General features: G+C 45.7%; 1 protein-coding gene and 1 pseudogene across 1 annotated transcript; one reads left to right on the forward strand and one right to left on the reverse strand.

Annotated features, from left to right (window-relative positions):
• The first annotated feature begins 2,801 nt into the window (after positions 1 to 2,801).
• On the forward strand, positions 2,802 to 7,033 carry LOC123115687 (phosphoribosylformylglycinamidine cyclo-ligase, chloroplastic/mitochondrial-like). The gene is made up of 8 exons (XM_044536795.1): positions 2,802 to 3,132; positions 5,089 to 5,183; positions 5,276 to 5,377; positions 5,486 to 5,545; positions 5,831 to 6,003; positions 6,140 to 6,251; positions 6,335 to 6,493; positions 6,716 to 7,033. Exons 1-8 carry the CDS (start codon positions 2,868 to 2,870, stop codon positions 6,875 to 6,877), a joined length of 1,128 nt encoding a protein of 375 aa, XP_044392730.1. The 5' UTR covers positions 2,802 to 2,867; the 3' UTR covers positions 6,878 to 7,033.
• A 398-nt stretch (positions 7,034 to 7,431) lies between these two features.
• Positions 7,432 to 11,610, reverse strand: LOC123114646 (cyclin-C1-1-like; annotated as a pseudogene).
• Between the last annotated feature and the right edge of the window lie 575 nt (positions 11,611 to 12,185).

The raw sequence follows: 12,185 nt of genomic DNA on the forward strand, positions 1-12,185 counted from the left end.
GAGATTCGATCATCGGTATCCAATACCTAGTTCAATCTCGTTACCGGTAAGTCTCTTTACTCGTTACGTAATGCATCATTCCATAACTAACTCATTAGCTACATTGCTTGCAAGGCTTATAGTGATGTGCATTACCGAGAGGGCCCAGAGATACCTCTCCGACAATAGGAGTGACAAAACCTAATCTCGAAATACGCCAACTCAACATGTACCTTTGGAGACACCTGTAGAGCTCCTTTATAATCACCCAGTTACGTTGTGACGTTTGGTAGCACACAAAGTGTTCCTCCGGAAAACGGGAGTTGCATAATCTCATAGTTATAGGAACTTGTATAAGTCATGAAGAAAGCAATAGCAACATACTAAACGATCAAGTGCTAAGCTAACGGAATGGGTCAAGTCAATCACATCATTCTCCTAATGATGTGATCCCGTTAATCAAATGACAACACATGTCTATGGTTAGGAAACATAACCATCTTTGATTAATGAGCTAGTCAAGTAGAGGCATACTAGTGACATTAAGTTTCTCTATGTATTCACACATGTATCATGTTTCCGGTTAATACAATTATAGCATGAATAATAAACATTTATCATGATATGAGGAAATAAATAATAACTTTATTATTGCCTCTAGGGCATATTTCCTTCACCTGTAACTGATGCATTCAGTGTCATTTAATGCACCAGTGACATGGGAGACATGGGGCTGCGACACACTCTATATAAGCCGCACCCCCTCCATAGCCGAGCACGAGCAACATCTGTAACCATACCAATCAAATCAAAACAAGCATCAGGGCACGAGATGTAGGGTTGTTATCTCCGCCGAGAGGTTCCTGAACTCGTTAAACACCGAGTGTTACATGTACGCTATTGCTAGGTTCTGCCCCTTATTCATACCCCTAGTACTCATTGTCAGGATCGTAACCCTGACAGTGGGCTCGTGCGGCGGGCGCGTCGGCGGTGTGCAGCGGAGTAGAGCACAGCGGAGTGCAACGGTCTGGGTCGCTGGCAGGTGGACCGGAGATAGAAACAAGCGGACTAGAGGAGGGGCGGAGAGCGTCTGTTTCTGTCCGCTCGGGAGCATTTGTGGCGCAAGTTTGGTCTAGCTTTGGGGTTGGGTCGGACAAAAGCTGATGCCCGTGGACATGCTTGTCCGTTTGGGCATGCCCCGTTGGGACAGGTTTTGCTCCATACGGACAAAACCGAACCAGATGGGGGTGTGCGTTGGAGTTGGCCTAAGTCCTGGGACTCTGAGAGCATCTACAGCCGACCGCCTGAAACCCGCCTCCTACGCCCGGGCGGGCCGCCCGGTCAGTGTCCGGTCACGATTTTTTAACCCAGACGGGCTCCTTAAACAGGCCTCAAACACCCAGGTTGACCGGCACGCCCACCATGTCGGATCCAACAAGCCAACCCCATCCCAAATTGCACCAAATCCACCAAACCCTTCCTCCTCCTCCCGCCGCCCACCAACCTTTCCCATGACCGGACCCTCGCCGTCCTCCACCCTTCATCCCAATCCTCACACCGGTCCCGATCCACCGCCGGAGATGTCGTCTAGCTCGACCCACACCGCTGCAACGGAACGCAGTCCACCTCTCCATTAGCGGGGTCAATTCATCGGCTCCGACTTGCAAGGCGGAGAACGTCCCGGAAGTTGCAACGATGCCAGCAGCAAGAGAGGGAGGCGGCAACGACGTCATAGGGAGGTTCGGACATGGTGAAGCAGTTTTCTCTTCCGCCGCGCCCGGATCCCCGACGCCTTCTCTTCGAGCGCCGACCCGGATTACGCCGTACGACCGTGATGCCGCAGCTACCAAAATGTCATCCACATGGACGGACATTTTTTCGATGAGGGGGAACAAGAAGGAGGAGAGGTACAAGCTCATGTTGGATGCGCAAAAGGAAAGGATGGCATGGGATCGGAAGGGGGCGGAGAAGAAGATCGAAATTGAGAGGGAGAAGATCGAGTTGGAGAAGCAACAAGCAGCGATCAAATGGGAAATCAAGAAGGCCAAGACATTTGGTGACATGGAGCTTGAGAAGGAGAGATTGCAACTCGCACGGGACGCGAAAAATGCGAGGATCATGTTAGGGGACGAAACCCTCTTGGATGAGCATGCGAAGAAGTGGCTTGCAGACAAGAAGAAGGAGATCAACGATCGTAGGGAGTACAAGGCGGCGAGGGCGGCTGCGGACCGGATGCAGGCAGGGGAGGCAGTCCGGATGCAGGCGGAGCAGGCAGCCCGGATGCAGACGGAGCAGGCAGCCCGGATGCAGACGGAGCATGCAGCTTGAATGCAGGAAGTGCAGGACGAGCAGGACGCATTCCAGCTAGAGCACGACGCATTCCGCTCGGAGCATACGCCCGGCCAGGGCCATTCGTCACGCTTGGACATCGATTTCATTTTGGCATGTCAGAATCGTTGAACTATGATTTGATTTGCTTTGTTTCGAACTTTGGAATTCGGACAATTTGTTTCGTATGATCGACTTGCATGGATTTGAGAATTGGAATTTGCGGTATGTGGATGTGCGGTGTAACATTCGAGATGTGCCTGGTCAGTCCCCGTGGACGCTGCTGCCGGGCGCGTCCACGGGCGTTTGAGGGGCCGGATTTGTCAAGTCCGACTGTAGATGCTCTAATGCCCCGACTTTATTTTGTTTAAGGAATAAAGTTTTGATAATATAAAAATAAAATAAACGCAAACATAGTCCCCCCCCCCCTAATAAAAAAATTAATTATAGTTGGAGCCCTTCGAACGAAGCCGTAGTATAAGCAAGTCGTCAAATTTATATTCTCTCGGACCTATAATCCCGGTTGCGCGTAGCCAAACCCTAACCTAAATCGTCCCATCATGACAGCTGAGCGTGTCCTCCACCTCCTTGGCGCGCCGGCGGCTTCCGCGGCGGCAGCTCACCGCCGGGGCCCTCCCCGGCCGCAGCGCGTCGGCTTCCCACCGGTAAAGCGGCGCGTCGGCGTGGCCTGCTCCAGCTCCACCGAGGAGGATGGCATGACTTACAAGGGCGCCGGCGTGGACATCGACGCTGGCACCGAGCTCGTGCGCCGCATCCGCAAGATGGCCCCCTGGATAGGCGGCTTCGGCGGCATTCTCCCTCACAGTATTATTCACTTCATCTCTTATGCTGCCTTTTGTTCAAAAATAAAGAGCGTTCCTGTCAGAACTAATATTGTTGTTAGGTTCGTTCTTCGTTTCAGAGTGGTGGTTGTTCGCATCATCTGTTTAACATGTTACGTAGGTGTACTCGTTGCATGATGTACACTGTCAAGTCGGGTGTTAGTCACATGCACTCGATCTGTACAATAGTAGTTTAGCTGCTGCCTGCGACTTGATGTTAATTACTACTCCAATTGGTCGGTAGTAGTTTGCAGTATGTTGGTTAGCAGGGGATTAATTAGTTTTTGCCTGACTGCAGCCGGAACGTACGTGTTGTGATCTGCGAACAGCGTGGAGACTGCCGAGTCATCATGTGACTGCGGGCTGGTGCATGCATGCAGAGACTCGGTAGGGTATATATGTCGATGCCGAAGCCGATGTTGTCGAAGTCGTCGTAAACAATGAGCCACACATGGTTTTCCAAGTCCTAGGGCATGGCCGGGAGGAAGTTTCGCATTGGTGTTGCAGCCACCGAGCGTACATAGAAGAGTACCATCACAAACTTTGTGTCATGTTGGAGAGATTAGTAGAGGAGGCCCGGGACATGTGTGGTGTGTGTGGAGCGGCGAAAGGAGTGCCGGTGCAAGCCATGATGGCCAGACAAAAAAAGGTATATTCACTAGTCAGGGATGAGGCGATGGTACCAGTGATGAAGTTGTAGTGCACACAGAAGAACGTTTAGTCAGCGCGGAACCAACGACATCCTAAAGTGGCAATGCAAATTGCATGTAGAAGCATGCCGGCTGAACACGAATTGGGTGAGGAAGAACCTGACACTCCGACAGCGTGATGAAGATCATTCGCAGATGGTGTGGACACCATACTTAGGGAGGCGCCTCAATGGTATAGAAGGATGTCTTCGCGCACGGGGAAAACAAAGATGACCGCATTTAACGACATTATGACCCGAGGGAGCGACCTAGGTGCAGATCACGAGTCGGTGCAATGGAAGGAGATAACTCTGGCGACGTACGCGCCTAGAAATACACTTTGACAACTGGTACCGAGGGCCAAGGCCGTCAAAGTTGCAGCCCAGGTGAAACACATCAGCAGCCCAATGCTCGATTAGTGTTGATGCGCGCGTGCTCACACACGTTTGGTTGATTGTTCGGTTGATTAGATTGAGGTGCACACGGTGTAGACCATGTTGAGTTGATGGCCGCTATTGCGGATGATGCCGCTCACATGGGAGTCACGATGGTGTTGTCGGAGCCGTCACGATCAGTGGTGGCGATGATGGACCAGCGATGCACAAGGCGCGAACGAAAGAAGCCAACTACTACACATAGTTTGTGATGAGGAGTCGACTAGTGTGCAAGTACAGGCGTATGAGGCCAGTGGGCCATGGGCGACACAAACCGTTTTATGTTCGATGAACCAAGAAAAAGACACCAGTCAAACGACCCACGGACAGAACCACTGAATAGGAAAAGGACTTTCAGGGAGTAGCATGGAGATCGATCTCCCCGGAGCGGCGCTATGCGTTAGTTGTGGTTGATCTAGGTTTAGGATACTGAGCTATCATGATAGAGGATGAGAATTGAGACAATACAATTTGTTTCGTATATTGAACCTTTCGGACGAGTATATGTAGAGGTCCTTAAGACTTAGAGGATAAAAATCCCACAAAATATAATATGCAAACAATTCCTATCTAATTCTATGTTATCTCTAACTATCAAATATACCAAATATAACTTTATAGATATGTGGTTGGCGTGCAAAGAGAGCATTGATGTGTTGATTGTAGTTGTGCTATGATGCTCCATTGGCCCTTTTTTTTAGAAGTTCATGAACCACTTGCTTGGTCGGACCTTGTATTTTTTGTTTACTCACATTGGGCACATGAATGTAATGCCATATTCATAATATTTCTGTTTCCTGTGGTTGGATTGAACAGAGGATGAATACCTTGTATTTAGTGTTGATGGTGTTGGGACAAAGCTGAAGCTTGCATTTGAAACTGGTATTCATGATACAATTGGGATTGACCTGGTATGTGATCAACTGCTATATATAAATGTGCTCTTTGTCACATCTATCACGCCAAGTGAATCAATCCCTATATTTTTTGTGCATTGTTGCAGGTAGCTATGAGTGTTAATGACATCCTAACATCAGGCGCAAAACCATTGGTCTTCTCAGATTACTATGCTACGGGCAAGCTTGATGTCGATCTTGCAGAGAAGGTAATGTCGGTGTTGTTGTTCACTTAACGCAACATTTGTTGCGTATTTGTAATCTTGTCTTCCGCTCATGAAGTGGTGTCTTTTTATAAATGAATGAACTGTATATAGGTTATTAAGGGAATTCTGGATGGATGCGAACAATCAGGCTGTAATATGATAGGAGGAGAGGTGAGACCTCCTGAGATAAGCTATTCTCCATAATGATCTCGTCGAGTCATTTGAATTATCTCTCATATATGAACATCAGTATAATTGCAACGATATGTATCGAGTACTTTTTATCTTTGGTGCATGGACAAAATTTTAACTGATAATACCGTGATACTTCTTGCCATTGTTCATTTCATTGTAAAATTGTATTTACTCTCCATAAACATTCCATATGGACTATGCTTTTTTTGTATAATAAATAATATAAGAAGACATTCCCAATTAATTAATTGGTAGTGACAGACAGCAGAGATGCCTGGTTTCTATGCGGAAGGTGAATATGATCTAGGTGGTTTTGCCATGGGTGTTGTGGACAAGGATAAGCTCATCGACGGTAAAAATATCGTGGAGGGAGATATCCTCATTGGTCTTCCTTCAAATGGAGTTCATTCAAACGGGTTCTCTCTCGTTAGAAGGTATATCATACTTATCTAGTTCATTTTTTCTCAAATTCAGATAGATCATTCATAGTTCAAATTATATCCCTTTTATTATTATTATTTTTCACGAATTTTTATGGTTAATAATAGCTAAAAAGACTCTTATTTCTAGAGTATTGGACAAAAGTGGACTCTCCTTGACTGATCAGTTCCCAGGAAACGATGGCAAAACAACTACCTTCAGTGAAACTCTCATGACACCAACTATCATCTATGTTAAGCAGGTTAGTCTTTATCGATGAATGACCCATATTTCCCATGGTTTTATTTTTATACCCAAAGTTATCTATCATGTTGGATTCAAAAGGTGCTTGAGATCATCAGCAAGGGTGGTGTGAAAGGACTAGCCCATATCACCGGTGGTGGCTTCACTGATAACATCCCGAGAGTATTTCCTTCTGGACTGGGGGCGAAAATCTTCACTGGATCTTGGGAAGTGCCACCTGTGTTCAAGTGGCTTCAACAGGTAAATATATACTCCCTCCGTCCGAAAATACTAGTCATCAAAATGGACAAAAAGGGATGTATCTAGAACTAAAATACATCTAGATACATCTCCTTTTATTCATTTTGATGACAAGTATTTCTGGACGGAGGGAGTAACAAACAAACTTGGCTTGAACATTCTCAGTCAATATATTCATTGCCCCTGTACTCAGTTACTGGATTATTTGGTACACGTTTATAGGTTGGAAAAATTGAAGATGCCGAGATGATGCGGACGTTCAACATGGGCGTCGGGATGGTCCTTGTAGTAAGCAAGGAGGCAGCTGACAGGATTATCGAGGAATCAAGCCCTGCTTATCGCATTGGAGAGGTGATCCAGGGCAAGGGTGTTCACTACGTCTGATGCCTTGTGATAATCTTTCAGCTCAAATTTCGAGTGATCTGAGATTTGTTTTTTCGTGTGGGCAAAGCAGCCGAATTTTTGTAACTCCTTTATCTTAGCCATGCTTCGAGTGTTAATGGAGAAGTTGTGAATATTTTCGTACTTTTGTATCAACATCTTTAGGTATAAAAATTAATGATATTTTCGTACTGGAGACCTTGTCTGCTTGTCACGGCTTTAGGTCTGTTTTTTTCAAGTGCTCCGCCTGGTAAATTTCCACAATTCTAATCAGCTCGATAGCAACCACATTCTATAGATGAATGAATGAAAGACCTCAAAGAATAACTCAACAAGCAGGACTCAAACTGAAACTGTTCCGCAGCTTGGGTATTTTAAGATACAGAAGCTACAAATACCAAGTGTTACAGACTGTTATAAGCACATAAACTAGGCTACCCCTACCATTGGGATCACCATCATGAAAATAACTTGCACCTATCTTGAGCCAATGCCCTCCAGTCAAAGAAGCGTCATGTGGTTAAGCAGTCAGACTGAAATCGGTGCCAAATCTGGCTTCAGGCATTTGATGGCAACTTGTTCATCACAGGAATGATCTTGTCCTCCTGTAGGTACCTGTTAGGATCAATCTTGTAGGTGTCGTAAAAGTCCTTGATTTCCACAGAAATATTCTTAACCTGAGAATTGCAAACGAGTGCAAGTGGGTTAATACGAGGACAGACCAAAATCATCAATGATTGAAAAAATATAACACTTAGAATGTTCATGTCAGCATGGAGTTCTTCAAACCAGGAAGTCATGTCCTCATCTTTAAGAACGCTTGCAATGCATATGCAGGCCAATGCAATCATATATGGAGGATATATGAGAATAAGATCCATTTTGTAAGTATCGTTCACAAGGCCCCTGTAAGTAACAGTGTCTAATCAGCGTAGAGATATAGCCATATAGGTCTAGACGTCTAGTTGTACACCCATAAATATTCTCAAAAGGTATTTCGCTCAAATTTGTCGTCCATGTGATGATCCTTCGTAAAAAAAGGTACTTATCTCATCATATTGTAGTACTAGACTAAAGTGAGAAGGAAAAGTCAATAGAGGTATTTGGTGTTTACCTGCAATCCTGCATTCCTACAAAGGATAATTATGATGATACCAACTGTAAACGCTCTTTACTTAAGTAAAATATATGCACATACAAATTTTGAAAGGGTCTGGCTCTGAGACTAAATTCGGTCTTGTCAAAAAATACTTCAAAAAGAAAGGCTACTTTAACCACCAAATATAACTAAAACGAATCAAGCAACTTTCTTGTATATGAAATACAAGCAGCTTCCATTCACAAAAAGAAAAACCAGTACGCCATGACGGAAAATCATAAGAAAGGCCAACAAGTTCCATTGCATCCAGTAGTTCTCAACCTGACACAGCATTGTATTCAAGAAATGGCGCTTACCAGGCGAATTGTGTCAGATCTGTTATGCCAGCATCCTGCAATAACCTGTAAAATATCTCTCAATGCCATTGTAGAATCTATCGAAGGGGAGTTAATTTCAAAAGCTCAGAGCACCAGAAGATATGAAATGTTATTTCAGTGGAAAATGCCATTTCTATTCAGATGATAGGGGAAGCAAAGTCATATTGTAAAAGAGGACGGTATGGGTGGAAAACAACCAAATAATAGTCGAGTGCTTCCAGGAGCTTCATTTCCATTTCAAGAATATCTTTGATTTCAACTCTGTACTTATCATCAGAACCTACATTTTGGGGGACGAAAAAATACATGGCTATTGCAAGTTGTGCAACTCTTCCAGCCTTCCAGGTAAACATGGGTTTATCTGAACGATCAAGAGACTTAACACACACATCGTACTAATTCATGTCCAATTTGTGTTCACGGAAAGTATAGAAACATGAGTTTGGTGCTTCAAGTATAATATTTGCAATCGAATTTCAAAGGTTTCCCATTAAAGCACCGTCGTACTAATTCTGGTTGAAGTAACTTGATGAGAACCTCACATGTACAGTCCCTCAAGTTATGAATGAAGCAAAGTGAGTTAGAGTTCTGGGTGAAGCAGACAAATTCTCATAGGCACAAATATACAATCACAGTACATGATTCTTACTTGCCTGTACGTTGACCACCTTACATCATAAGGATATGCTTCCTATTTTCTTAGTGGCACAACTTTCAATCTAAAATATAATACTGTGCTTTCATTTCTCTGACTAGTAAAAAATTGTCAAATCCATATCCGACTAGTAAAAGAATAGTCATATCCAGACAGCAACATTAGAGGCCAGAGGGGCACTCTTCTATCTGACGCATCCTTACTAAATAGAGAATCACACCTTGTATACACGCCTGAAGTATGTGATTGCAGTAGCTATGACTCTGAAATACTCCCTCCGTTCCTAAATATAAGTCTTTTTAGACATTTCAAATGGACTACAACATACGAATGTATGTAGACATATTTTAGAGTGTAGATTCATTCATTTTGCTCCGTATGTAGTCACTTGTTGGAGTATTTGGGAACGGAGGGAATAGCAATCATGAGTTAATGCCAGAAAGGTGCGGTGGAAGATGAACCTCATGCCATAAGGTGGAAAAGTAAGGCATCCGGTAGCAGACATTAGGTAAATAGTATTAGTTACAAGTTAGTCTTACAATAAAAACTGCAACAACCTTATGATTAATAAGGAATACAGATAAAGAAGATTGGAATAGTACTGGTATTTTTTACTTTTCTCTTGAAAGCAGTTAGCTCACTATATTAGTGTTGAAGTTCAAGCAAACACCACAAAAACGTTACCAGGAAGGATTTTATGAGGAAAAGAATAAATAACACCAAACATTTGCATGACTTTCAGGTAATAAACCTCCAATATGTATAACTTCTTTTATACAAAGGTAGCCACTTAAAAGGAACTATGTATGACTGCAGAAGGAAAGCTTGCTAACTGCAGTCTAAAAGCAGAACACAAGTTTATTTGATCACTGGAGTTTAATAAAGCTTGGGTCGCTCTTGCGGGCGGCGGCGGGGGAACCCTAGCCTCCACCCCGCGCCCGCCTCCTACACCATCCCGCCTTCTAGCGGCGGCGGGGCCCTTCTTCTCCTCCCGGCGTGCGGTTGTAGCGCGAGATGCGGCGGCGCGGCGGAGTCTTGGTGCTGATGCGGCGAGGGCGCGTCGGGCGGCGCGGCGGCCAGACGGCGGCGCGAGCGGGCAGCCAGGCCGTGGCGGCTGTGCGTGGGGTTGGCTCCGGGGCGGCGGCGCGGGCACGGATCCATCGCGGATCTGGTCTTGCGGGCGCGATCTCGGCCTCCCCTGCTCGGCCGACGGGTTTCGGTGGTGGGACTTCTCCTTGCTGTGATCTGGCAGCGGCGGCCTGGATCATCCAGATCCCGGCAGGGATGGCGGCGGCCCGTGCACGAGAGATGGAGGTCTTCGAACAGATCTGGGTGAAAACCTGATATTGGCTATTGCCAAGGCCGGTGATGGCGACGCTGTCTGTGTCGTTTCCTTCCTGAAGGCATCACCGTGGAGAAGTTCAAGACCACTCTCTGCTACCTCCGGGGAAAACCCTAGATCAGTAGATCGGATGACGGCGGCTTTCTGGTGTCGTTTCCCCCTTGGGGGCGTCATTTTTGGAGATGCACACGGGTTCGAGGGACCGGAGAACGGCGTCTTTGGTGAAGCGGTGCTTCATCTTACACATTGATGGTGGCGGATCTCGGCGCCTGATGCGCTGTGGAGACTCAGCGTCTGATGCACGGAGATGGACTCGCGCAAGAGGAGGAAGTTGTCTGGCGTCATGGTGGCGTTGATGACAGAGAGGCCTGGCACGGTCGGTGTATCAGTTCTTCTCTGAGGATGGATCAATGAAAGATGGAGGTGACGGTCCTTGCAGTGTGCGGTGCTCACTGGGAGTGTGTCAGACCGGTGTGGGACCCATTACAGGTAGTGGAATTGGATGGGACACCCGGCTTTAGATGTTAGGTTTTGGTGCAATGTCTGTTTGGTATTAGGTCCGGACATTCGGCACACCTTCATCAAGGAGATAAGAGTAGCAACGGTGTTGCCAAGTTGGTGGCTTCAGGCTTATTGATGTATCACCTTGTATGGTCTTTGTGAATAATTAATAATATGACTGAATGCATCGTCCAGATGCAGAGGCGGCGGGTACATCCTCCTTTTCCAAAAAAATACACAGATAAAAACAAAGGTACAGGTCAGGAAATGGAAACAAGGTCTTACGTTTGTCTGACTTTCACCTGCTGGGCCAACCACCAAAAACTTCTCTAGCAGAAACGGTATAAGCTTGCATCTCCATTTAGTAGAAAGAACAATCGAGTAACATATTTTCAACTTGTTTTAGCAGAAATGGTAGCTGATTGTTCAGCGTTTGTGTTAAAGAGTGAATTCTACGCTACAAAGGTGCATGCCGCGAGCAGTGGCCAGCTGGTTAGAGCACACGCCTGTGAGCTCACGGAAGGACTTGTGGATCTTGACAAGGGGAACTCCACCAGCGTGATGCCCCGCTCCCGGTCCGCCGCCGGCACCACGTCCACCTCCTCCGGGTCAAGCAGCTGCTTGCTGCTCGCACGGCATCATCGCGCAAACTCGCCCCGATTAACAGCTCAGAGTTCACGAAACGGCGATACTAAATCTGATCGAGGTCGGGTGGGTGCCGGCGGCTTACCTGCGCGACGACGCCCAGAAGTTGGCGGCCATTCTGGATCAGCGATTCCCCGACAGATTCTCGCCGACGGAATGGTGGGGTTCTCTGGGGGAGCAGGGAGGGCAATCCCTATATGACGCGCGCGTGCGTCAAACTGGGCGCGCTCTCGCTGAAGCGCGCAAGCCACCACCGCTAAACGGGCCGGCCCACTAGTGCTCCCTCAACCAGTCTTCTTTCTGTTTTTTTTCCTTTTAGCGGGTTTTCCGGTTTTCCCTATTTTCTTTTTTACTTGTTTTCCTTTCTTGCCTCAAAAAAAACTTGTTTTCCTTTCTATTTTGTATTATGTCTCTATTTCTTTTATTTTTTACTTTCTTTTATTTCATCCTTTTTATTTTTGTACTTTGTTTTCAAGAAAATTTTTTGAAATGCCAAATTTTGTTCATTATTTCGAAAAAAAATCATGGTTTTCAAATTCTGTTCACGTTTTAAAAAATTGTTCACATTTCAAAAATTATTCAGCGTATATCATAAAATATTCAATGTGTATTGAATATTGTTCAGCGTTTATCACAAAAATGTTCAATGTGTAGTTAAAAGTTGTTCAGCGTACATTACAAAACTGTTCAAT

The sequence above is a fragment of the Triticum aestivum genome, chromosome 5B (genome assembly GCF_018294505.1).
Source record: "Triticum aestivum cultivar Chinese Spring chromosome 5B, IWGSC CS RefSeq v2.1, whole genome shotgun sequence".
In the NCBI taxonomy this organism is placed as follows: Eukaryota; Viridiplantae; Streptophyta; class Magnoliopsida; order Poales; family Poaceae; genus Triticum; species Triticum aestivum.

Coding starts and splice junctions, on each gene's coding strand:
- LOC123115687 (XM_044536795.1), top strand. CDS start 2,868: ATGACAGCTGAGCGTGTCCTCCACCTCCTTGGCGCGCCGGCGGCTTCC. Junction 3,133..5,088: donor CGGCGGCATTCTCCCTCACA/GTATTATTCACT, acceptor TGGATTGAACAG/AGGATGAATACCTTGTATTT. Junction 5,184..5,275: donor ATACAATTGGGATTGACCTG/GTATGTGATCAA, acceptor GCATTGTTGCAG/GTAGCTATGAGTGTTAATGA.